This window comes from Anthonomus grandis, chromosome 4 (assembly GCF_022605725.1).
Source record: "Anthonomus grandis grandis chromosome 4, icAntGran1.3, whole genome shotgun sequence".
Lineage (NCBI taxonomy): Eukaryota > Metazoa > Arthropoda > Insecta > Coleoptera > Curculionidae > Anthonomus > Anthonomus grandis.
The window spans coordinates 20224621-20251986 of record NC_065549.1 but is presented as its reverse complement, the minus strand read 5'-3'; the positions used below and the strand labels follow the sequence as shown (position 1 = coordinate 20251986).

Genomic DNA, 27366 nt, shown 5'->3' with positions numbered 1-27366 from the left:
CGCACCAATTGAATACGATTAGACAAATATCCATCAATCCACTTCAAAAGACTATCGCCCAGACTCGTCGCACGCAACTTCTGAATAAGAAGTCGATGGCTTACTCTGCCAAAGGCCTTAGAGAAGTCCTGACTATGGTATAATTTTGGGTATTTCAGATTGAATGCTTACACCCCCTGTAGTTGGCAATGTTAGTTCTATCCCTATTCTTATATATCGGAGTCAAGAAACTTGTTTTTCAGTAATCACGAAAACATCCTGAATCAAACGAAGGGCAAAACAGTTAATGTCGGGGTTTGGTTAGGGACCACACAATTTTTTAATAAGATAGATGGTATGCCATCAGGTCCATAAGAATATTTAGTTTTGAGACCGTCAATTGCTTTGAAAACATCAGTAAGAGATATTTTAATAGAATTGAAACCAAAATTATAATTGGGGACTGTACCTGTACCTTCATGTTTTTTTCTAAGTTGCTGAAAAATGATGAGCAAACAAACTAACTGTATCCTGACCGCCTTCAGCACATTTGGCATACAGCTGCATATTGGAATAGGATTTTGATCTCCATAAATTGTTTATATGTGTCCAAACCTTATTTAAATTTTGGGCTACATCATGGTCCAATTTAGCAATGTAGGATTTATACCAATGATGGTTTATAACCTTGCACCCACTTAAAGTGGAAAATACTATGTAATCCACTTCAAGTGAAGGAAAGTTTTATATTTTTTATGTGCTGTTTCTTTCTCTATGGTTGAACGACTGAACTAGAGAGGAAATTTAGATGATTTATAATGCCTTGGAAGAATCCTTAAGAGCATAGTAGAAAATACTGTAAAAATAGTTGACGTATAAAACTCCTTCAAGGAATAGAGGAAAAAAAACTAACTACGCTATTTTTTTCTTACTACATACCACGATACACTCACAACGGTATGTTCTTGCGCATCCGCCCGGCCATCGCGTGACGTAATGCGGCAGACAAGGTTCTCAGGCGCGATGCATAATTAGATGGTATATTTGATATTTCTGCGATTTTTTGAAGGATACTAGATATTTTTGGTACATAATAATTAGTATTTAATAGTTATTAAATTAATTAATACATAATATTATTAATTAGTAGGTACACATTATTTATTGTTTGCCAATTATACAAGTTCAAAAGCCTTGTGTTTTTTATATTAATGAGAAATAAGTATATACCACAGATATATTTAGTTTATTGTTTTAGTTGAATTAATAACAGGGAAATCAGGTCAAAATTTTTGCCTTTATTTAATGTTGGCACGGAATTGTACTTTAAATGGTGTGCATTTTTGTGAGTGTAATTTAATAGCTTTTCTCTCAGAGGTATTTCAAAGCAGTCTTCTTTAAAATCGACTGAACATATTCGTGCTAAAATGTTAAATTAAATATTAATTTAAGGGTATACAGTGCGTCCCAAAAGTTATGTCTAAATTCATTTAAAATTCAGGGGTGTGTGCGAAAAAAAAACGGTCGGACACGTCGATTTTTGTTTTTGGTTGCGCATTATTTGCAATAAAAACTTTGTATACAGGGTGTTTCATGTAGCCGTGGTCAATACCTTTCTTATTTTAAATAGAGTACCCTGTACCCCGTTGTGTAGAATCCAAAAATGTTATCACATACAGGGTACTCTATTTAAAATAAGAAAGTTGGTATTGACCACGACTACATGAGACACCCTGTATACAAAGTTTTTATTGCAAAAAATGCGCAACCAAAAATAAAAATCGACGTGTCCGAGCGTTTTTTTTTCGCACACACCCCTGAATTTTAAATGAATATCAATCATAAAAATCTACTCCTATACAATATTATAATATTTGGGAATAAAATTAAGTCTTAAAATAAATGTAAGTCTTTTCTAATACCTGAGAAAATACACGTATATATGTATATAAACTAAGTAAACTACAGTAGGTGCCTTCATACCTACCTTCTACTAATTTTTTGTATCATGTATAGGTATTAAGTACATATATCAACTTATAGACATACGAGTATAGTACCTACTTACCATTTTTAAAGTTTATTTCATCTTCTCTATGGCAAGCATTAGCCCACTGTTTTGAAAAATGTATGTCTTTAGGAAATCTAAAATATTTTATATTGGTTCCTTTTGTAACTTGACTGTAGTTTTTACCACAGATGTAAATATTTACATCTGTGGTTTTTACATGTGACAACGGCACAACTAGACATTTTGATAAAACAAAAAACAACTTAATAAAATAATGCTTATCTAATTTTAAATTCACTTCTAATATAAATAAATAATAATACACAATAACCACGTAACACGTAAATAAATAAAACTCGCCAGCTTCCAAAAATTTCAGAAAAACTATACAAACAACGCCATAAAATAAACCGAGAAAGTGATAGGAATTGGACGGTAATCAGACGCTGCTTGCCAGACTACGTCATTGCGCGAAATGAACCAATTGGTGTCCAACGAGGAACATACCGTTGTGAGTGTATCGTGCTACATACTACTTTTAACTATGCTAATTTAATAAATTTATGTTTCAACACCCACAATCAATCCAAAAATTTAAATAATCCTGTGAAATACTCTTCCCAAATATTCAATCAACGCTATTACCCAGATGCACTAGAAGCGGATTACCTGCCAGCTAGTACATATGTTCAAACATTTCTGCTGTATGTTTATAATAATGGGAAACATTTATTATCTTTCTAATATGCATTTAAGTTTTTATTGCAACTTTACCAACTTTACTTTAAACTGATTTATATATTTTTACGTGAAATATTCCTCGATGCTTCTGTAGCTCATATATAAAAGTTTATTATTGGAAGATTCAACTTTGTCTTTTTTTTGAATGTTTTTGTACTCAGATGAGAAGAAACATATGGTGAATTGTATAGGACTCTCATGTATAATTGACTACCACTTACATACAGAAATTAGTATGATTATTAATAAGTATAAAGAACCAATTATGCCAAAACATAAATTGAGCTCTATTAAATTAAAATAAAATGAAGTTAAATTAGCATGAAAAATGCGTATTTTTAGTTTCAGATTTTTTTTTAAATAACGTATTTTTTGAGTTTTAAAAGATATAAACTTTTGTTTTGTCTCCTAACCTATAACATATAAATATATCTTGAACTTTGAGATTATATCCATTTTGTTATAGTTTGAAACGCTCTGGGGATATAAATAGTAGTTCTATGGAAATCTTTCATCCAGATGTAATTTTCAAATTTTTTGTAATTGTATAATACCTTACTTAATTTAGGATCGGGAATCAATCCTAAAAGTCCATGTATCGCAATGGCAACAGCCTCCCAGCCAGGAACTTTTAGGATATTTAGCGGAAAACACTGTGGGCTACTGCGGGTCAGATTTACGTGCTTTATGTTCTGAGGCCGTAATACAGAGCTTTAGGCGCACTTATCCTCAAGTTTATGGCTCAGAATACCGATTGCTGCTTGATCCCGAGAAGGTCAAGGTATGAAATGTGCTGAACACATTCAAAGAACTTGCCCTTTTAATTTTTTTTTTTTTAATTTTTAGGTGGAAAAAGTCGATTTTTTAAGAGCTAAGTCTATGTTAGTGCCAGCTTCTCATAGAGTAACCTCAGCAGTAGGAAAAAAGCTTCTGCCAATTTTAGAACCGCTTCTTGGATCGGATGTTAAAAAAGCACTTATGTTTTTGGAGCAGTCTTTCCCTCATGGCCTAAATTCTGCATTATCCAAGTAAATAACTGTTGGTAGGAAACTTATTGAAAGTTATTTGTGCTGTTGTTTCAGGGTAAAACTCTCCGGAAACATACGACCAGCGCAGTTTCTTCTTACGGGTAATGGTGCACATCACGGCCAAGCAAATCATATTGCTCCTGCACTATTGTTTAAAATGGAGCACATACACTCTTATGTATTAGATTTGGCGACTACATTTAAGGAACCCGGGAGAACTGCCGAGGAAGCCTGTATACAGGTAAAGTACAGTAGGTTTACAAATATCTGTGTGCAGTTCCTGGAAATCGTTTTTAAAAATAAGCGTCGTGATTTCGGTGGGCGATTCTACATAAAAAATTATTCAACAAACTTCTATACAATTTTTTTTTCTTATTTTCTTTAATAACTTTTTCTTGTGTCTACTGATTTTCGCCATTTTTGCATGCATGTTACTAGTATTTCGTTTTTCGATTTTCGTATTCACCCTATTAATTTGACGCTAGTCGTCAATGACAACAGGCTTAAGCTGTCCTTCACCTTCGGAAAATGACTTAGAACTTTTTTGTTTTAATCTTTTTATAAATTTGGATGTCAATTTAGTAAAGAGCATCAAAATATCTTTTAAAAATGTGCTCTTGTTGCGTCATCGTAGAATTAACGATTTCCGAGAAAAATGACTTTAAACATTAACCGTACCTTTAAAAATTCCTATTTTCAAAATTAACACAACAAATTGTTAAAGGGTAATTTGTTAACTGAAATAAGTATAACATACGTAATTTAATTTTAAAGTAATACTTTCATAAAAATTTTTAGAAATGTTGTCCTTCCATTTCAAAACATAAAATAATTCTTCTTTGGAAGTTCCAACGAGTCCTAGAGAATATGCTTTCCTTCTGTTTAGTTATTTCACAATTGTCAATAGCATTGTTTTTGCAAATATCACAAAACGAAAGGAATTGATAAATTGATTGCCAATCTTTTCCAACTTCATATTCACTTTGCCACAACCATTATTTGCTATTAGGAATTACCTCTCTTAATGGGTTTCTCTCTGAACTATTATCATCAGTCTTAATTGTCCCTGGTTAAAACAACTGGTTGCAAGTTTTCTCAAGATAATGGTTAGCTGTTTGACTTGTTTGCACAATTACAATTATAGGTAATGCACCTACGAATATAAAAGCTTGGGTACTTGATCAGTACCCAAATAAATGTAGAGGTAATAATACCCCCATAAGTTAGCTCACAAGTTCTCCAGATTTGACTCTAAATTTTTTTTCTGGGAACAAGTCCATCGATACAAGACAATGATGAATAATGAAGAGGAACTATGACAAGGCATTCAAGACGCAACAAATAATCTTCGAACTAATGCTGAAGTTATGCATAAAGTCAATTTTACTTTTCTTAGGGGTGTAAATCTTCGTATTCGTGAAAATGGGAAACATTTTGAACAATTTTTATAAAATCCATATTGTTTAATAAATTAATTTCGTGCTTAAATGAAATAAATGACATCGAACATCTAAAAACCGAATTATCTCGAAAACTGCTAACTTTAACAGATTTTAATAAAAGCTCCTTTTTTGTTTAAAATTGATAATGTAATAATGAATTTTTTTTAACAAAAAAGCAAGAAACTACTTTGAGAAAAAAGTTTTAGATATTTTAAACCATTAAAAGTGCAGTGTGAAGCGCCCTCTGATGGCCACAGTGAAAGGATGTGCATATTCGGGTTTCGCATATCAAAAAACCCCTAGATACAAGTTTTTAAAGTAATACGTCCTGTAGGTCGGAATCTGAGCAATTTCGGACTAAGGTAAGTTCCTTTAAATCGGCCTCTTAGGATCTCAGAAATATATGTTGAGACTTTGTAAAGGTCTTTTGAGGACACCCTGTATATATAACAAACTAAATACCTAACCTCAAAGTGATAAACAACACGAAACTAGTGGACATTTGCAGCGCACTGGTTTGTAGCATTCCAACGCTCCATGTTTCGTTACAAATCCGTCGTAGTTTAAAATCAACACCTGCCTGGAAGCAAATATGCCTTGCCGTTCCGTGTTTATTTCAAAACCACGATGTCGTGAAATAAGCACGCAAATGGAAACACGCCTCCTGGTTCAAGATCCGATGGCCGCATGGATTCATCGCAAATGATGTTCTCCATCAATCCAGACTCTTCATCTAACCTCAAAAAAGCTTTCGGGCAGAGGTCAAATTTTTTGGAATCAACTTTGCACATATTTTCTTCATATTCAATTCATTGTATAAAATTTTTATGAGAATTCCTTTATAGATATTAATATATGAATAACTATTATGTAACAAGTGTGTAAAATGATCCTTTTTTTTAAATGATAAACAATTCTTATGAATATAAAAAGGAGATTTGTTGGAAAGGCGTAACGTTAGGAGCTAAAATTTTGTGAACACTTTTTGTAGAGGTGTTGGAAGTATTGACAGGAACGATCTGAATACAGGGTGCATTAGAAGAGTTAGAGTCTTAAAAACAGGAGACTTACAGGGTACTTTCTTACGAAAAACAGGAGACCTTATTTTTTCAAAAATTTGCCACATAGATAATTGCTTCTGATCTAACGATATTCAAAATTTTTACCGATGGAGCATTGCCTCTTATACCAAAAATAATTATAATACAAAAATAGCATCATCTTTAAGATTTCAAATTGAAAATCCTTTTGATATTCCTTTCCATAGGACATTTTTTTCAGTAGGTAAGTTAATTTGCAAACCAGTACTCAGCTCAGTTGGACTGCTTTACTGATAGAAGTGAGTATAGACTTCTGTGCAACTTGGATTTATCGAATGATTTCATATTAAATTATATTGCTACACCAATTATTGATTGTGATAATACTTGATATTGTTTTGTTCCTTCTAATGTAAGTTAGGTGAACTTAATTTGTATAAATATTTGACTTAATTAAATATTTTGTAATACTCTTTATCTAATATTCGTAAAAACTTCAAACTCTTGGTGTAGCCTGTCAACGTTTTCTGTATTATTGTTTTGAATTGTACAGGGTCGATTACAATTCGTGATTTTATTATTAACATCCTCTATGTTATTTAATAATCTGAAAGACCATCAAAGCCCCTTTCAAATATCATATCATTTGCAAAAATAGTACACATTTCTTTAAAATCTAAATTTAGCAAAATGTAAGTATTTATTGTGGGCATGAAATATACTTAAAAATAATAATATGAATATTTGACAATTTTTGTTAATAATATTATATTCGCACATTTTTAAGCAAAGTAACCCGTATATAATTAAAATGGAAAGAAAATAACTATTCAAAAAAGTTTTTTTCATGGATAATGTTATCAAATCGTATAAGGATTGACGAAATGTTTTCGAATAGACAACTAATGTCAACATTTTATTTATTATGGATCAAAATTGAAATCGAAAAGACAGTAACTTCTGATAATATATTTTCATATGCATAAATTGTATTTAGATTTTCATGCAGAATTTAAAAATGTATTGATATATAAGATGTGTATATAAAATGTCAAAACTCTAAAAATGTTTCAGTTGTATAGTCCCAATGACTCGTTGTTTAGTCCCAATAAACAAAGTTGTTTATTTATGTACTGTGAAGTGTGTGGATGGCTTCTAAGGGCCTGATGATGCTCTAACTAGAGCGAAACACGTGTAGCCCGTTTAATTACATGTTGTGAGACCGTGACTTTGTGTTTTTCTTTGTTTTTCGTCAATTTTATTAATAGAGTTTAAGATTGTGTGATTATTTGCTACTTCAATTAAATCTTCTTTAAAAGTCTGTGTCGGAATCAACATAATTCTGATCAGATTCTTCCGACGATTCAAAAGCACTTGTTTCCTTAATGTTTATTTTTAGACTAATCTAACAATATAAAATACAATTTTCAAAACGAATATCAAGGACTATACAAAACGACAAAATACAAACAACAATTTAGAGGTTATATTCATATTCCCAAGATCGGCGTTGATTGGCTACACGAATGCCCTGACACTTTGCTTGAAATCCGAAAACAAGTCTGACTATCAGATGACGATCAGAAATTTGTCTAAGAACATCCAATTTTTATTTGAAACCGATCAGAAGTTCCTGTGCGAACGCATTTTACTCCATTGCGCATGTGTATTTGTCGAAAACTTGTTTCTTACTACTGTGAGAACAAACCTTGTATCTTTCAACCCTAGATCGTTATTTTCTACCTTGAATTACATTTACTTATTTTTGTTTTATATAATAATACTTTTTATCATATTTCTACCTATTTTAGGTTTTTACAGAAGCAAAAAGGTCAGTTCCTAGTATAATCTATATACCGACCATAGATGGATGGTGGGATATGGTTTCAGATACAGTTAGAGCCATATTTTTGACTCAAGTGCAAGAAATTGATTTTAATATTCCTATATTATTCCTGGCTACTGCTAATGTTCTTTATGATGACCTTCCTGATCAGGTAAGTCCTCTTGTTAAAGAAATGTCAAAAAACCTTGACACTTTAGAATAGTGCAGATTGAGTCAGTATTCTTTTCAATTTTTTAAGTTAGGGAGCAGGAGGGTTTTGGAACAATTTTTTTTATTTTGACAATATCTTGGTTAATACGAGTGAGTAAGAAAAGAACATTGTTAGATACTCATTTGAACATTTTAGCGAAAGAAAATTTTTATTATTATAAATAAGCCGAGCGTTTGTTTATTGGCATTTGAGCGCTCAAATATCAACAAACAAACGCTCATCGTATTCGTTTATTTATACTTAGCAAAAAAAATTTTTTTGCTAAAATGTTTTTTTTTTTTTAATTTTTACAGTAACATATGAGAAAATGTAAAAAATCTGCATTTGTTTATTGTAAAATTAAATTTTGTGATAAATAAACAATTTAATTTACAAAGTCTAGGATGCACTTGATGCGCTTAACATGCAAGTACGTGTAGAATATAAGATTACTCAATTTTGTTAAATATTAACCAAGATATTGTCAAAATAAAAATCATTGTTCAAAAATTCCATTTGATTATAACTAATGAAATAAAGGATATTTCGCAAAACTACTTTGAGACATTATTTTTGATTACTCAAACTATTATTTGAAATCGAAAAGAGCATGGAATTCCAAAACTCACTTTTAAGTGGCTTGCTTGGGAAAATTTGACTACACATATTTTGATATCATTGTGTGAACTTGGAGAAAACCTAACTTAAATATGATTGAAAATAATATCTCATTTAAAGTTGTAAAAATATTAAGTTTTTCTAAAACTAATTTCTATTAAATACGTTGTTGAGTTTTCCAATAGTATGTTTAAGTTACTATATTCTATCACGGAAAATATTATTAAGTAGCTTTACTATAACAATTACGTAGTTTTTTAATATTTAATCCCAACGGAGTGCAAATATTATTATAATTCATAGAGGCGATCAATTTGCAATTTAAAAATTTTAATAATTCTGCTTTTCTTTTTGTTAGTCTATGAGAAAAGCTTGAAAACAAAAATGTGTATATCTATAATGGGAGCTTGAAATGAATTTAATATTCTGGCTAAACCATAAGTCGTAAAGAAAAATTACGAATTACTTGAATAATTATGGAACTAAAACTAAAGATATAATTTACCTTCTGGGAACGAAGCTATACAAAAAATTTCAACGGATTCATTGTCAATGTATTCGGAAGCGGCATGCCAAATTTCAATGTTTCACCGTCCACACGGCCAGAGATAAATTTTTATTTATGAAAAAGTACGAATTTAGACTTGAACGTCACCCTTAAAAATTACGATTTATACATCTTTCTATACCACGACTTATGGTTTACCCAGAAAGTCAAAATCGCAAGGGAGATACAAAATACGTATTTTCTTTTTTTAAGCTTCAAAATTTGTATGTAGGGATGGATTAATCAGTGACAAGATAAGTGAATAAAAAACAATGTTAATTAAATGTATTATTATTTATAAGCAGGAAACTTATTGGCCAGTTTCAGTTTTTATCCAAACATTTATTATAAGACCGAAGCTCTTATGGAGGGCTCTACTTTTCGAGACGATACGCCGAAAATCGGAATCCGACGGACAAAAGTGCTTATACCTTTTTATCTAATTAGGGCAGAGAAATGATTTTTACCTTTTCATAAAGATATATGAGTTCATGAGTAGTATGAGTCATACTAGATATATGAGGCTACAACTTGATCATCTACAATTTTTCATTTGTTTTTTTTGTTTAGGAAGGGAAAGCCTTAGAACACAAAAAATAATTTGTGTTCAATTTTTTTCGCGTGCTTCGATACAGGTCGCAACGGTTCTTTGAATTATATGAAATTTAACGGGTCGATGAGACCTCATTTGTAGATGGACTGTATACTTTTTGGTTATTCTCAGCATATGGGAAGTATTTTTTTTTTTACCGTCCAAAGTTTCAGGCATGTGGGATATTCTAGCTAACCCTCTGACGGTTTAACGATATCTTTCCCGAAATAATGACTCGCAGAAAATATGTGCGTCTCATCGAAAACTACAAATTTCATTAAGGATTTAGATTTAGTTTTAAAAAAAAATGTGTTTTTGGGAGAAAAATCAAAAAACTTAATATTAGTGGCGCCATCTAGAGCCAAAAAGCTTATGGGCGGTTTGTAGGGTGTGACAAGGAGATGACACAAGGTTTTGCAATATCAACCGCAGTCCTAAGTACTTGGCCTCCCATGGCCGCATCTCCATGGCAACGAAAACGGCGATTTTGGCCAAAAAAGACCTTTTTTATAATGGACATTTAACTACTAAAACCGATTGGAATCGGTCCAGAATTTTTTTAAGTTTTAAGTTTACGTGACTTTTCTCCTATTGTTCTGATTTGGTTGATATTTGGTATATGGGAAATAATTATTGACTTTTTACAATTTTTTGAAATATTGAGTTTTAAGGTCACGTAACAGTCAAAACTTTTTTCCTATTGTACCGATTTGATTGAAATTTGGTATTTGGGTATTATTTGGGAAATAATTATGTTAGTTTTAATAATTAGTTTATGAGATTTTTTAAAGTAAGGGTTGTCAAGTAGAATAATGAGTGTGAATAGAATGTGAAACCAGTTGTTGTGTAAAAAAACGTGCTTTCGTTTGTTTTTTTTTAAACTTTTACTGATATCTCGGATTTTATAGCTTCTATTCAGTTCCTTGATGATTTCTTATTTTTTTATATTAAATTCTTTTCTATCTTTTTATATAATTGCCTTTCAAAATAAAAATGAAAAATAGAAACAGTCAGAAAATTCTTTTGTCCTATCCCAGTACACAGACTCTTATAAGGTCTATTATTTTCACTGTCTATTGTGGCCCTCCTAAAATTGTAGAAAATTTTGTCAAAAAGCTTTTTTAATAGGTACTTTTTGAATGGTCTGTTACAAAAAAAAAGAAATTTAGGAGCATATTTTGAAAAAATGTTCATTTTGGGTCGGATTTTGTTCGAAAATCGAATAATGCAAATAAATAGGTTTTCTGTTCATTTTAGAGTCAAATCGGTGATAACCTTTTTTAAAGGTACTCTGAAGTAGTACAGGATACAAAAATAAAAAAATGAAAACTTTCCATAGGGCTCTTACTAATTCGATATTTATGTTTAATAGTTTTTTCCAATTTTCTTCAATTCTGTGATAGCTACAATCAATTCGTCTTAACATACATACTATTCCCAAGAACTTTTATCTGAAACAGAAAGCTGTTTCAGAGTTATAGTTTATTTAGAAAAATTGGTTAAAGTTAAAAAAGGTTTCATTTAATTATCGACCAAACAAAAATTTTTTTTTTTTTATTTTTTTACTGGAAATGGTCAGTTTAGGTCTTACATAAAATTTGTCAATAATCATCTTAGGGAAAAAAATGGTGCCATGGGAAAAAACGAGTTTCCTTCTCTGTTTCATTAATATCTCGGCTTCTGTATCTCCGATTCAATCCGTTAATGGTTTGTTTTATTCCTTATCTCTTTTCTGTACATTATTTGCACAATTCGTTATATTGGCCTTAATATAAAATAAAGGATAATAGGAAAGATCTATGAGAAAACCAATTTGGCATATTTCAATGCAGGCTTTGATAAAACATGATTTGCCAAAAACTTTCATTTAGAGTCAAGTTATTAAATTTTTATATTATGCATAAGTGTGTGCTAGAGTCATATTATTTATTTCAGCATACTTACTCTCGTCGGCATAAAAAACTTTTTTATCAGGCCTGACCTAGACCTAAGTCTTCACCCACCTTCATTCTCCTGTAAATGTATAAAAGAACACTACGCATATCCTGAATCAACAAAGTAAAAAACAGCAAAGTTCTCAATAGAATGCAGAAAAACTAATGAATAATGATAATCATAACAATCAAAGAGTGCATATTAAGGTGTATTGGACATTCTAACTCATTGCTCAAGGATCTACACAGATGACTCATCCAAAATCTTCAGAGCAGCTGTTTACGAGTTACTTGCCATAATAATCTCCAATTCATTTTTCGAGAACCATGTGTTTTTTTTCAAGCTAAAGAAAGAAAGATGTCTTGTGAAAAAACATCAAAGGAGAAAAAAATAGTATTAGTAGTAGTAGTAAAAATAGTAGTAGAGTTATATAAAAAAATATCTTTTATATTAAATATACGAATATATTGCTATTATTCATATATGCATACAATTAGGCTATTATTCATAAATATCTATTATCACTTGAAGAAATTCACATCCATTAATATATAAAGTAGATTTTATTGCATCGTTTGTTGGTTGGTTTGGAATATAATTTTTGAGTGTAACTTGGGATGATATTGATAGTCTCAGATACTAACATTTAAGCATAATGTACATTCGGTAAGTCAAAATGGTTTAACATCCGGTGAATAGCAAAGTTCACTATATATTAATGTTTGTTTCTTTTTGCTTCTGATCCATATATTTTGACACTTGTTTTACAAATGACATTGAAATTTGCCAAGTAAGTAAAAATCCTTGCGTCAGTATATCATTGCAATATCATTCTCACAAATATTTTGCTTATATTTCCTATTTTATTTGCCGCTAGCTGGTTAGGCTATTTTTAAATTTTGTAAATTGCGAAGTAATTAGCAACCGTAATATTTGGCCTCCCATATTAAAGATCTAGCCAAGAGAGAAACTAGCGTAAATAGCTGTTATTAATAAGAAAGCACAAAAAATAAATTGTTAAGGATCGCTAAACAAAATATGAGGTATGGGCGGAATCGAATAATAAAAAATTAGGCCAATTTTTAGCCGATTTTGATGTGATGTTTTTAAAGTTTCGAAAAGCAACCAATGATGACGACGGAGATGTCGGGAATCCGGCAAGTCGATACAAGTACGACCCTTTTAAATAAATACGTAAATTGTATGTAATTGTTTAATTTAACGGAAAATCTCATATATAACGTTAACATTTAATTATTACATTATCTTTATTATAATTTTTCAGCTGCAAGAAGTCTTCTCACCCCATCGTAAAGAAATTCTAGAAATCCGTCCGCCTAACGCGGAAACGCGACGGCTTTTCTTCAAGGGCCTGTTAATAGACACTTCATTAAAGCCCCCCAGGCAACAAAGGGAAAGACCCAAAACTCCTCCGCCCTTACCTCGTGCCCCTACGCCTCCTCCCGCTCCGCTCTCTGAGGAACAAGCGCAAAAAATCTACGAAACCGAAGAACACACATTAAGGGAGCTTAGGATATTTTTGAGAGACATGTGTAAAAAGTTGGCTAATAATAAATTGTAAGCGATTCTAAAATATAGTAAATGAAAACTGATGCTTTATTGCTTACTTAACAAATTTATAACGAAACGTTTTTATTGCAGATTTTTTATGTTTACTAAGCCGGTAGATACAGAAGAAGTACCTGATTATACAGAGATTATAAAACAACCGATGGATTTAGAAACGATGATGATGAAAGTTGATTTTCATAGATATGAGTGTGCCAAAGATTTTTTGTCGGATATCGATCTTATTTGTCAAAATGCTTTGGAATATAATCCTGCAAAGTATGTAAATCTTCTATTCGATGCATTAAGTTTATTTTTAATTTTAACATTCTTTATAGGTCTTCAGCAGATAAACAGATAAGGCACAGGGCGTGTTCTCTAAGAGACTATGCGTATACCTTGATAAAAACCGAAATGGATAGTGATTTTGAAGATAAGTGCAAAGATATTAAGCAGAAAAGAAAGAAAAGAAAAGCATGCGTTTCGAAATATCTACCACCTTATATCGTCACACCCGGTAAGTTTTGTAGTTATGTTATATCAGTATGAACAATACGTTGTCGAGTCTTTGTACCTATCCATTTACTGAAATCAGTGATGAAGGTTCAAGTTACGCATGTGTCCAACCAGCTTCAACAAAGTTTTAGTATACAACAGTTTCAGTAATTAACGTTCTAAACATTTTCATTAAATAAGAAAAATCAGTATAACAGTGTTCGTTTCTGATTTTTAAGCGCTTGACAGCTGCATAACTCAGGAAACACACATAACTTTTAATAATTCTTTGAAAATGGTTATTAACTAATTATTATTTTCCATTTGTGAGTTTGACAATTTAATAACATTGCTTGACATAGTTTAAGACTTTGACTTCAAAGAAAACTGGAAATCCGTCAACACTGAGGCAATTGTATAAAAAAATAACAAAAGAGGTAATATAAAACAAACTATTTAGAGTAATTAAAGATACTTAAAATTGAAGGAGATAAATATGAAAGAAGACTTATACAATATCTAGGAAGATGTCTGTATTTAAATTTAAGTTTAAAGTCATAAAATAAGTTTTTTGTGTAACATGAAAAAACTAGGACTGTCCTAAGAAGTTCCTACAATTATGCAATGCACTCACCTATCGAATCGCGTTATATCGTGGTAAACACTGTCAAAGCAAAATACGCATAAAAGCTCAACAAACCCTACCATGATGCAACGCTTTGCTCTGGAGCGTACTTTAGGGACAAAGTGAAAGCATATTCTCAGTCATCACAGCGTACATTCTTCGCTTTATTTCATTCCCCATTTCCAACTTCAAATATAGATACTAGTACTAGTAAATTAAAAATTCTATTAATTATTTTAGGATTGAAAGAGCTCCTTATATTAGTCAATAACATGGAATATAAGAAACGATTATGTAATTTAAGTTGTTGTAAAAGACGCAGACATTATAAAATTTACGCAAAATCCCAATAACAGCAAGTTTTTTTTTTTGCTACTTTACAATGTAGTGTTGTGGGCAAAACTAGTTTAGTAGCTTTAAATAATAATGAAATAAACTCTAAGTCACAGGTCTCGAATTTATTAAATTAGTCTAATAAAATAACGAAAAAAGATGTTACAGGTTAAAATTGGCATTTTATACTCGTTATTAAAAGCACTGATTACAGTTATATTTTCAAAATAGATATTTTACAAATATTAATGATTGATACTAGTAATAGCCTCCCAAGTAACCCATAGTTCTGTTCTCTAGCCATTTCAAATTACAGTATTCTTTTTTTTAATGACACATTTAGTCTTGTACATTTCAGCTTCATATTGTACTGGTTGTTAATGAAATTTTATTTATACTCTTATAAAACCCGGTTCTGGACTAAAGAAATATTTTAGAATTTAAGTTATATCCCATATTGATTATTCCATACTTTATTTAATTATTTTATAACGAATAATTATTAATTGGGCATGTACAATTATGGTACAATTATTGTGTATGTTGTACTGTTCATAGTACAATATCTGATTTTGGCTTGACCATACCAGATATGCTGGTTGATTTTACTGGGACTGACCTATCTAAGTTTTGTCTCTTTTTATCTAATGTAAATATTAGTTTTCTTGGAAGATAGCAAGAAGTTGCTGGTCTAGGCAAAATCGAAATTGATTGTCATAGTGACACATATTTTCATTGCCAACTTCCTTGGGCCGTAAATTTAGTTATTTATTTTTTATAAAAGGTTTTATGGTATTTATAAAAAAAGTTAAGTTATTTTCGATTGGCAATACATTTTGTGCGTGATTGCTTAAATACGGGTTTGACCTCTGCGGTCGTTCCTTTTCCCAGACCGCCGTCATGAAGTGAAGAGTGCTTTAGTTCTTTTTGAAATTCGTGTGAATTTTACCCATATGGGGATATAATTGACTAAATGTGGTGATAGTAAATCAACTTTTTGGGCGTAATGCTATAATTTGTTGTTTTGTTGAATTTACTGGCCTTTATGGCGATTTAAAACCTAATAAATTTTCACGTGCCCTCGAACATCGGCAAAATAGCGGTTCTGATTGGCATTGGCAGGGGACAATTTAATTAGCAAAGCTACATAACATGGATTTTTGGACGGATTTTTTTTTGTACCGACCTGATTTCTTCATGCCACATGGTGCTTTCGTTTTGGGGTTATGTACTCTACTGGCTCTAATCTAGAGGAGATTTTAAGCAACTGTGAGCTAACGTCTAACCTAGACCACTACCAGAGCTTGGCGTATTGTGAAGTGGAAGAGGTGAAGCTTGGAAGCCTGCAGTTTTTCTTTGACTGGGAATTGGATGTCTGGGAGAATCTCGAATCCGAAGTAGTCTGCTGTGTGTGGAGCTAAGTGACACAACATAACATTTTTTTTTATTCACTTATTTTATTTTTATTATCACAACTTTTATAGGTAATTTGGAAACAATAGTGTATACTGATTTGACTTTGATTTTGTTTTCCAAGTTTCGTTTTGAACTTGCCTAAATAAATTTTGATAAATATTTGGCGTCCTTTGGGATTATATAAAATCCAAAACTTGGTGGCGCCATACTGATTTTGACATTTAGTTGGGTAACTCTTGGGTAGTTACTACCTAAGAAATTTTGGTTCACTTGGTTGAGAAAGAAGCTAGAACCCACATCGGCTTGAGCTAGCAGCATTGTGAAGGATTCCTTCTCTGGGCGTTTCAGGTAAGAGGGGTTAAGTTCCTCCGGGCATCAAACAACTTTTGGAGACCCTCTTAAGGCCATAAACCTTTCACTATTTTTAATACTTCTTTTCTTTTGATTAACTTGGCATTCATCGCTTCACCATTATCAGTTCACCATTTTATTCATTTTAGAAAAAAAAAATATAACAAAGAATCGGAGAACAATACTACATGATACAAGTCAAGGGTAGAAATTAAGTTAAAATTGGTAAAATCGGACGGTGACTAATTATCATGAAATGAACTTTTTGGAGTCAGTAGAAGATATCAAGCAATTACGGATTGTACTTGTAGATGCACAAAGAAATCCTCGGGAGAGATAATTAAATATTTGTATGATAAATGGAGGTTAGTTTCAAATATAGACTGGAAACAGTTCATTTTATCGATAGTGAACAAAAGTGCCTTTTCTTTAGTTTAAGTTATCCATATTATGTGTTTATCATATAGGGTGCTAAAAATTTAAGCCCAACTTTGTCCAACCTTATAATATCCAACTTAGTCCACTCCTGGTAAAATAAACAAGGTGATGTGTTTTAAGGACTCTTTTTCAAGAGGTCCTTAGTAGTATTGATCACGTAAAATTTGTATTAAATCATACCAAATACTTCAAAAGTCATTCAAGGAAAACCAATTTCCAGTAGCGTTTTTAAGGGGCCGTATCTTTGTAGGAAGGACCTGTAGTAAATTTTTTTTATAGGAAAGTTCCACGTTATTTTTTTATTTTCTACCTGAATCCGAGAGATTTCTTACATTTTCCGGGACACCCTGTATACCGTAAACTCGAGTGACAAGGGCCTTATCACCCGATTTTACGGTATGGTTTGGCTAAAATGGGCTAAGAGTAGCTTATTCTTTTAAATACTGGCACAAAATGCGTTGTGTGTTATTCTCTGATTACGGGCCTACCAATAATTAATGTTGTTTTCAGATATGAACTTCGGTGACCGCGATGAAAAAAGTGTAATCTCGGTCATAAAAGAAAAACAAAAGGCATTTTTGAAAAAGTTATCAGTTTGCCTGCTCATTTTTCGGTCAAAATTGTTTATGTAACCACTATTCATTTGTACCATATCCTTAGTAAAAAAATGCGTTTTTCTGATTCTGCATTAAAAAATGGTGGTTTCCATTTAAAAACATATTGATGATGTCATATCTTTTTTTTTGAGTCACCCAGTATATTTAAGTTCCACGTAGAAAAACCCTAAACTATATTTTTACTATATACAGTAGTATAGGTAGTAGGTGTATAGACTACAAAGACAATTCAAAAATTACATCATGTCTTAGCCAAAATTACAACTCCAGCAAAGGCGAGACGTTTGTCGGCGAAAATAAAACCTAACTATAATGACCGAAAGATTGAGTTCAACTTACTATACTATCGCGACGCAAATCTAGACCGGATTTGCATTCAGGTCTAATAAGAATTCAAGCTTATTGCCCTACAAATGTAGTCAAGAAGAAGAACTGGAAAATGCAAAAAAAAACCTTGTCGTAAATATTTTGGAGTCACAACCTTATGCAAAGGCACATGGGTTACAATATTGTTATACGATATTAGTTGAATTACTGCAATGCGCTGTGTTATAATTTGTCATCATAAATGGACATTGTATACCACGCTCCAGCTAAAGCGTTGCATAGTGCTAGGGTTTGTTTAGCTTTAATGCGCGTTTTGCTTTGACAGTGCCGACCATGATATAATGCGATTCGTTATATGAGTGCGTTGCACAATCTACAAATTGGTATATTGGTAATATTAAATAAAAGCCCTCTTGTAACCGCAGTCTTTCTTTGACTTTCCTTCGTTTTCTTTTAAGTCTTTCCGTTGATAACCGGTCCCTCTAAAGAAAGGTTTATTTGCATTGGCTTTTAGCGCGGAAAATATTTGTTAAAACACGCCAAATACATTTATAAATGAAAATAAGATTTCGGAAGAAAAAATTATGTACAAACATTTTCCTCAAACTCGTCTGCGAATGTTCAGTTTTTTGTACTTTGTATATAATTATTAATTACTTATTTTATATTATTATTTTTGAATTATATAATAATCCTTGATATTAGATAAGCATAACTTAGGAGTGGCTCAACAAGATGATGAACCAAGTACCTCGGATCGAATTCAGTCCAAATTAAACGGCGAGAGAGCGCGAATAAGTCCTGTGAGAAAGAGAAGAGTTCCCAGTTGGCAGCGCGGGTTCGTAAAAAAACCAAAAAGAACAAAGCTGGAAGGAAACTCTAGCAATGGAAACAAGAGTGTTAGTTATACAAATTACATCTTATAACCTTAGACGAATGATCTAATAAATGTTTTTTTTATAGAAAGAATTAAATTCAAATGATGAATCCAAAGATCCAGATAGTAGCACGATGGAAGTGAGTTCACAACCTGAGTGTGAACCGGAAAAAACTGCCGTTACCACTGCCCTAAATATTGACTGTGATAGCCAGAAGATCGTGTCTTCTTCGTATTTAGAACGGTACGTTGCCAAATTAAAAACATTATAGTTTCCAATAATTATTTAAAATATTTTAGGTCTCCCAGCCAAGTTGTGACTGACCTATTAAGCCCTTCGGAACTGTTAGGCAACCAACTCTATTTTGATGATATTGATCAAGCTCTTAACGAAAATGGTAATTGCGTAACAAAGAAAATGGATCTCAGGGTTTATCTTTTAACTTTTTTTAGTGAGTGATATTTCGAAAACGCCAGCGCAATGCTCAGAAAGTGAACTGGAAAAAGTGCTGGATCAAACGGTTAAGCACACTGAAGGAGTGCCTTTAATGAAACTTCTGGATTTGTATAATGAGTTTAGTACAATTATTAGAAAATTTTCCAAGACTCACATTAGGACTGGTTTGCCCAAGGTAGGTTTTTAGTAATTTAAGTCAAGTTTGCGATCCGATTGCCATATATTTCGAAATATTAAACTGATAACAAGCCTACGCGGGAAGAATACTTTTTTATGATTGTTAAATTCACTAATCATTAATTTATCTCATATATGAATGATGTGGCCCATTCATAAAATATATGCAAACGTCGTGCAAGTCAACTTTAACACTGTTACAGCAAATAAATTTTTAAAAGTCGATTGTTTACCATTATTGTTACGTTCCAAACGTACTTTACCATTGTTATTAAGAACTCAAACTATTAATAATCCAACCATTTTTAAAATGATCTAAAGATACTTTGGTACCAAATGATTATGGATTCAGTTAGCAAAAGGATTAAGAAAAATTCCTCTTTATTTTTGGGGGCAATTTTGCGAGTTTAAAACAGGTACCTAGTCTGGACCAATTTTTAAATAATAACTTCTTTTGAAGGTTCAAGACCGTGTTGCAGCAGCAACTGGCGTTTCGTTTTGCGCAGAACCATAATAATAAACCATAATAAACCATACGTGAGAGAAAAGACTGTCCCGGCATTAAAAACAATACACAACAAATTTGTAGAAGATATTGGCTATCAAGGATGTAGAGAGACTTTACGTAAAAGTATCTACAAAATTGGTTTTCGCTAGAGAAAGTTTAGCAATAACTGGCAATTATTAATGGAGCATCAACCATAAGATTGCTTAGAATAACATTTCTGAGCCGGATGTGTCGGTATAGGGAGGCATAATATACATACATGGACGAAACGAATATTCATTCCTCCCATACTCACTTAAAAGGATGGAGTGATGAAACTTCAGTAGGAATAAAAAAACCTATTGGAAAAGGACCACGCCTTATTATAGTACATGCAAGTGGAGAGAATGGATTTGTCCCTAACGCATACATAAGGTGGAAATCCAACAGCACAAGTGGCGACTACCATCACAAGATGAATTATGAGAATTATAAAAAGTGGGTAACGGAAAAGATCATTCCTAATCTAAAACCAAAAACTGTGGTAGTAATTATTGGCAACGCTCCATATCACAATAAACAAGTAGAATGAAGAAAGCAGAAATGCAAGACTGGTTACGATTAAGGGAAATACCTTATGCTGATAATATGTTAAAGCCGCAACTACACAATATAATAAAGCAAGCTTCATAAGCCAAAATATAAAAATTTGAAATAGATGAACTCTTTAACGCAAAAGGTGTCGAGATATTACGGCTCCATCCATATCATCCCGATTTAGATCCGATCGAGTTAGTTTTAGGTGAACTCAAAACATACGTGGCCAAAAAGAAACATACATTTTAACAATAGAGTTATAAAATATTTTGATGCCTTTTTTAAAGAATTCTTGGCCGAAAAATGGAGATCAAGGTGTGAATCGGCAAAAAATTTTGAACAGGAACATTTAGAAAAATAACCAACCATAGACATAGTTGTCGACCGGCTAATAATTAACCTGGATCAAACGAACAGTGATACAGAAAGCGACACTGAAGATAACGTAGATATGGAATTCTCTGGAATGACGGAGTTTGACGAAGATGATGAAGCACAAAGCTTAACTGTTGAAGACGATAGAACCTATGTTTATTTTTAAAAATTTAATTATGGTTGATTGCTGGGTATCTTACGTTAATCAACCAACACATAATGCATTTAAACACATTAATAAATAGTTAATTAGAACGAATAAAAGTTTTTTTTAATTGGTAAAATTGCCGAAAAGTGAAAAATCTAAGTTTTAAAAATATTTTACCATACAAAGTTAATGCCATCTTTAAAGTAAAACCTGTGATTTCTTATTAAAATAATATAATTTAATAAATAACATTTATAGCTCGTTTAGGTGCCCAAATAATTTTACACTTTTTTGACACATTTAAACTCTTAAAAGTAACTTATTGAACTCTTGAAAGTGATAATTTAGTTATTATATGCACTTGGGATTATTTTTTTTCAATTAAAAATAATTCATTTCAAAAAATTTAATTACATAGAACCAAATAATTATGTAACTAAAATTAATAAAATATGTAGCATATAAAATACAGCACATCCTGCCAAAAGTATAAACTTTTATTCTCCGTCTCTCTACCGCACACGTAGTCGTTCTCTGTTTTGTTTGTGCATCTCAGAGGCCACGTCTATTTGGTTGATCAGTAGGTAATTTACAAAATAAAAATGTTTAAAATTATCATTTTTCACTTTTTATTAAATAAGTATTTATTTCTAAAACGCGGCTACTTAGGTATAGTCCTATGGTTGGAACCTTTGGTGTGACTCAAATTACGAGACAGTTCTACCACTAACCAAAATTCTTACTATTTTTACTCTCGACACGTGTTTCGCTAACGATGCGTGTTAGCATCTTCGGGGGAAGATTTAAAACTAAACCTAATCTAGCCTCTCCCCTATAAAGCCCTATATGATATTGCAACGAAAGTTTGCTTATTTTTATCTTTTTTTTGAAATGTAGTAGTGTTTAATTAACTTTAAATCTATGTCTTCTCAACTGTCTAATCAACTTATCAATAATCTAATCGTCATAACCATTGACTCTACCAATTGTTTTAATTGTTGCTTTTTCTTTATTAATACTGTTATTACTTAGAGAAAATGAGACCAAACGATGTACCAAGAAACGCATGCTGTATGTTGAAAACAATGGTTAGAGTCACTAGTTATGTATCTAAAAGTATTTGTTCCTTTTCTATAAATATCAAATTAAAAATTATAATTTTTAATTTAACATTTATAGATCATTTAAACTTATTATTATATAATGGACATATATGAGGAGCAGACTTGCAAAATGCGGTTTGTCCAAAATTGTAAATTTTCAGGAAACATCAAAAACTGATGCTACGAATCGGTCTTACTTACCGAGTTAGGACTTTTACCAAAAAATTAGGAAAATTTAGGATAAGTAAATACTAGAATAGCAGACTAGAAGAAGCAAAAGTAACTTTGGTATTTTAGAAAAACATATGGACAAAATGCTATTTGCATGTCTTTAGTGGACAAAATGATTGCTTGAATGCTTTTGATTGTCATTTGAAAAAACTTTTTGGGTAAAATTACCACCAAAAAATGAAGAACCATTTTCTTTAAGCAGTATTTTTATTTTTTAACTAACTCAAATGAAATTAACATCTTCCGTATCGTTACAGTCACAGTCCTCACTTTCTTCAACATTGATTTCAACCTCACACTGGCCTTCTAAAATTGGAACTAACCATTCCAATTCTGGATCCTGATTCCAGTTTCTCCAGATAATGATGCCAATAATTTTTTAATCCTGTAATTCTATTTGATCGAATCTTGCTCGTGGTTTTAGGAGTGATTGAAAGTTTTTGTCTCATCTGAAATGCGATGTAGTAACTCGGGTTTCAGCAAAATATTATGGGTGCAACTTTTTTTCTTTAACAAAAGTCTTCGACAAGAATGAATGCCAGTCACTTTCTTCAGATGCAACAAAAGTTTTTTTATGTCAAGTAAATGCCAGTCAGTTCTGTTTTTGTACACCACCCACTTTGGTATAGATATCCCAATGTTGATCTGGAGTTTTTATAATACTATGAGACTTTTTTTACTACTTTTAAGCTTTTTTCAATGCGTCCAAAGATACGATCGGCGGGGAGATGAAGAGAGAAGAAGAGTGACCTCTAATTGGAAATATAATTTCTATGTCCCTAACCTGCTCACATGAAAACGTTTGAAGCCAAAACATTAAAACATGCACAACATGATTATTTTTATTTTGTCCTCCACACCCCTCTGCAAAAAAACGGATTTTCGTCGCATTGTCTGGAAATGTAAGTTTTTAAAAAAAAATCGATAAGCGCGGAAGATATCTCAGTCGCCCCTCTACCTGCTTGGTGCTCCATCCATGTATAGAATACTGGGTCTTTACAATTAAGTTTGGTAATGCAAAAAAAGTATATTGACAGCTGTTGGGCGTAAAATGTCTCCTGAATAGGGACCTTGGGTAATACCTGAACTTGTATGGTATTGGGATCTTCAACTTTCATTAATTTATGAAATTGTGATGCACGGAATGTATGCACTTTTAGTTCAGTAGATAACTTTTGTTTTTGTGTTGCAATTTGAGACATACCAATTTTGGTTTGTGTTCTAACGCAGTAGCTACAGACATCAGTAGTGGGACTACCGAATCCTATATTAAAGTATTTACTAAACACCCGGCTGAAATATTTGTAATTTACTTTCAGATTGTTTGGTGCTTTTTTGTTATATAATTGCCAAAGTATAGAAATGTTGTATTCTGATGATACATAAATCCGTCGAGACTTTTTTCTTCCATAGTGGCTTTCCTTTCCTTTTAACTGGCTAATAAAAGATCTTACAGCATTCAGTTTATCCACAAACTTAAAAGTGCGTCTATCCCCTCCCCTTTTATTTGTTAAAACTGTTTCCCTACTTTGCACTTTCCTGCAAATGGTATTCACCCTCCTCTGACCAACATTGTAAACAGCCATTATAAACTTCTGACAAACCTGCAATTTTTGTTGCTTAACGAAAACCTAAAAAAAATTTGGTGAAACATTCGAACTAAAAAAATATTTAATTTTAATAGGTAAAAAAAATTTTAATCAATATTTCTTTTAAATAAAAATACATAAGAGCACTTTTACTTTAACTCACGCAATATTTTACTGCAAAAGAGTGAGGTTTTCCATCAGCCTTGCGATACCTTTTTCGTTTAGGTATATCTAAAGTAATGTAACTGGCTAAATTCCACCTTGAACGGTTTTATTGGATTTTCTATAAAAAACTTCCCGAAGTTTAATTACATCTTCTCGACTCACTTGCTGACATTTTAAATTTGAATTATGTTTATGGTTGCAAGCTATATTAAATTGCTCTAAATCGGGATCATGGTTTGAATACCTTAAAATAGTATAAAGTCGTAACAAAAAGAAATAAGTATTAAAAAATAAATTCATACCTCACTTGTTTTTTTCTTTCCCTAGTTGTTAAATCAATTTGTCGCTTTCGGCTACCCCGGTCACTATCACCAACAATGTGCTCACCATCTACAGACTCCATTGTGATTTAAACTTCACGAAAAATTTATGAAACAAACACAAAATACTTGTATGTAAATAAACTAAAACCACACCGACAGAAATTAGGTTATGAAACAAACATGTTTACATCTGGACCAAACGCGTTTTGTTTGTCTTGTGGACAAAATACTTTTTGTTTGTCTAAAGGTGATGGACTAAATGCATTTTGCATGTCTAGGGGATTCTCACAATATATTTTAAATGGTACAAAATTCGATTTGAACGTCCAAAGTAATGTGAAATGATAGAAATTCGGTTAAATAATGTAGCGCCACCTTTAGTTCAAAATGTGAAAATTTGGACAAACTGCGTTTTGCAACTCTGCTCCTCATATAATGGAACATCCAAGATAGGATGTTCCGTTTAAAAAATCAAAGATGTTCTATATAAGCGCCAACGCTGCAGTGCTGAAACTATTTCAGACCTATAGAGCGTTACACCGATAGCCATGATAACAGACACCATGGCTACCAAATTTTGAGAAAAATGCTACGTTCCGTTTTCCATATACAGGGTGTCTACTTAATATTGCGGTGCTCGATTGCGGCTAAACCTTGAAACGGAAAAATCTTTAATAGGGGGAATATTAATTAAGTTAGAGGGGCTACTTTTTAAAATTAGTTTGGTTGATACAGGGTGTCCCAAAAAGCATGGTACATAATTTGATTTTTTTTTTAAATGGAACTACCTATATTTGTTTCCGAAATGGGAGTTTTAGTTGACTCTCTCTTTAACCCTAAAATGCGACGTTGCTTAGTTATAAAGATTTTTTTACAAAAAAATCAACATTGACAAACGCTTTGTCACTCTGTGACGTATGCCAATTATAATATTTACTTATCATTCATGTTAAGTAAATTTGTGTCAAAATGAATTACTCTCAGCGAGAATTAGTAAATATGATTTACGTTATCGGTAAACGCCTTGGGAACTATTTTTTGGCTGCAAGGGTTTATTAGGAAAAATTTCGTAATAAATGACATCCTGATAGTGTGTTGATGAAATTAAAAGAACGATTCGAGCGTACTGAAAGCGTAGAATACAAAAGCAAACTACAACGAAAACAGTTTTAAATGAAGAAAACCAATTGGTAATCACCATGTCTGTGGTTGCAATACCGGAAATTGTTTCTTAAATTACAACTAAGTAAGAACTTACAAATATTGAAATCGTCCGTGAAAAAATATCCCAAGAAAAACAAATATGATCCCTATCATGCGCAGTTACATCAACAACTTGCCAAAAATAATTTTGAAACTTTTTGTCAATGGGCGCAAAATCAAGCAGCAGAAAAGCAAAAATCCGACTTTGTGAGATGTCAGATGTGGCTACAGTTGAATGGTGCATCAGTTCACTTCAGTGCAAATGTTAGGGAATATATCATTCACCAATTTGATAATAGAGGAATTGGAAGGCTAGGTTAGTTATTAAAATTAACTTTTGTATACGTATTTATTAAACTTGGATAGGTCCGACTGGATGGCCTCCTAGCTCATCGGAATTAACGCTTCTGGATTTCTTAAGGAAGTGTGGAAATCTACTAGGGAAGATACGGTGGAGCGCATACAAGAGTCTTTTAGACATATTACGCCTTCCACGCTTCATGTAGTTAAAAGATCTTTCGCACGTACGGCGGATTTGTGTTTGAAGCAAAACGGTAGACATTTTAAGCAATTTTTGTGATAGAACTTATTTATTAATAACTAATTAATGTTGTTATTGTTTTTGGCGAATCCTTAATGTAATTGAACTTGATGGGAGTAATATTTATTTTTCTTTTGACATTTTCCTACGGATGATTTCTGTATAAGTCCTTGTTTGTCTTACTCTAATTTTCGGATTTTCTACACCCGACTTGGTAAATGCCAATTTGATTTCTTAATTTAAAATTGTTTCTGTTTTAGTTTGTTTTTTGTACTCTACGCTTCTATGCTCTAATAATTCTCAAGTAAAATTAAACGTCGTAATGCCTATGAAAAAAAATTGTAATTTTTCCTTTAAGAACAAATTTTGATAAAACAGTTAAAGATAATGGCAAACTTATTGGTATCAAATTAAAGATAAATGAATGTTCTATCAAAATGCGTTACTAGATATAGTCTTCCATTTAAAAATATAGCACAAAATTGAATTGAAAATATCATTATTTGAGTAACGATTTTTATCACCCTGTATAAAAAAAAATAGATTTTGGAATTTCGTCTATACTGTATTTCGAATAGTTCTGAGTGGATCTTTTATATACGTTACATGTCTTTTTTTCAGGAATTAACAAAAGAACTAATCAGGTTTAAAAAGTTTCTCGCCATCGACAGCCAGAATGGTTCGCAGTCCACGCCAGCCTAGCGCGAAGCTATCACTGCCGTGTTTTTTTCATACGTTTTTTAAGATATAAAAAGTACTACAGTATTTATATATTTTTTTTAAATAGTACTTAATATATTTTTTAATTATATCCTAAGATGTATTTGTTATTTTTTACATGTCTGTGTTGAAATGTAATTTTACCAAATATAAATAGATGCATTTATTTTTTCATAAGTTCATTATCGTCACGTTTATTCGTTATTTTTAAAACAGATCAATCAGTATATAAG

The 27366-nt window shown here is 31.8% G+C and overlaps 1 protein-coding gene across 4 annotated transcripts in view; it reads left to right on the top strand.

Annotated features, from left to right (window-relative positions):
* The window catches only part of LOC126734882 (ATPase family AAA domain-containing protein 2-like), a 44403-nt gene extending 17088 nt beyond the window's left edge, over positions 1–27315 (top strand). For all 4 annotated transcript variants that reach the window (XM_050438708.1, XM_050438706.1, XM_050438707.1 and 1 more), the window contains 12 exons: positions 3300–3512; positions 3578–3759; positions 3814–4000; positions 8053–8238; positions 13255–13547; positions 13632–13817; positions 13877–14055; positions 18846–19039; positions 19104–19261; positions 19318–19415; positions 19471–19649; positions 27035–27315. In XM_050438708.1, coding sequence (XP_050294665.1) covers positions 3300–3512; positions 3578–3759; positions 3814–4000; positions 8053–8238; positions 13255–13547; positions 13632–13817; positions 13877–14055; positions 18846–19039; positions 19104–19261; positions 19318–19415; positions 19471–19649; positions 27035–27115 — 2136 coding nt within the window. In that variant the 3' untranslated portion in view covers positions 27116–27315. The remainder of the gene's footprint in view (positions 1–3299; positions 3513–3577; positions 3760–3813; positions 4001–8052; positions 8239–13254; positions 13548–13631; positions 13818–13876; positions 14056–18845; positions 19040–19103; positions 19262–19317; positions 19416–19470; positions 19650–27034) is intronic.
* The last annotated feature ends 51 nt before the right edge of the window (positions 27316–27366 follow it).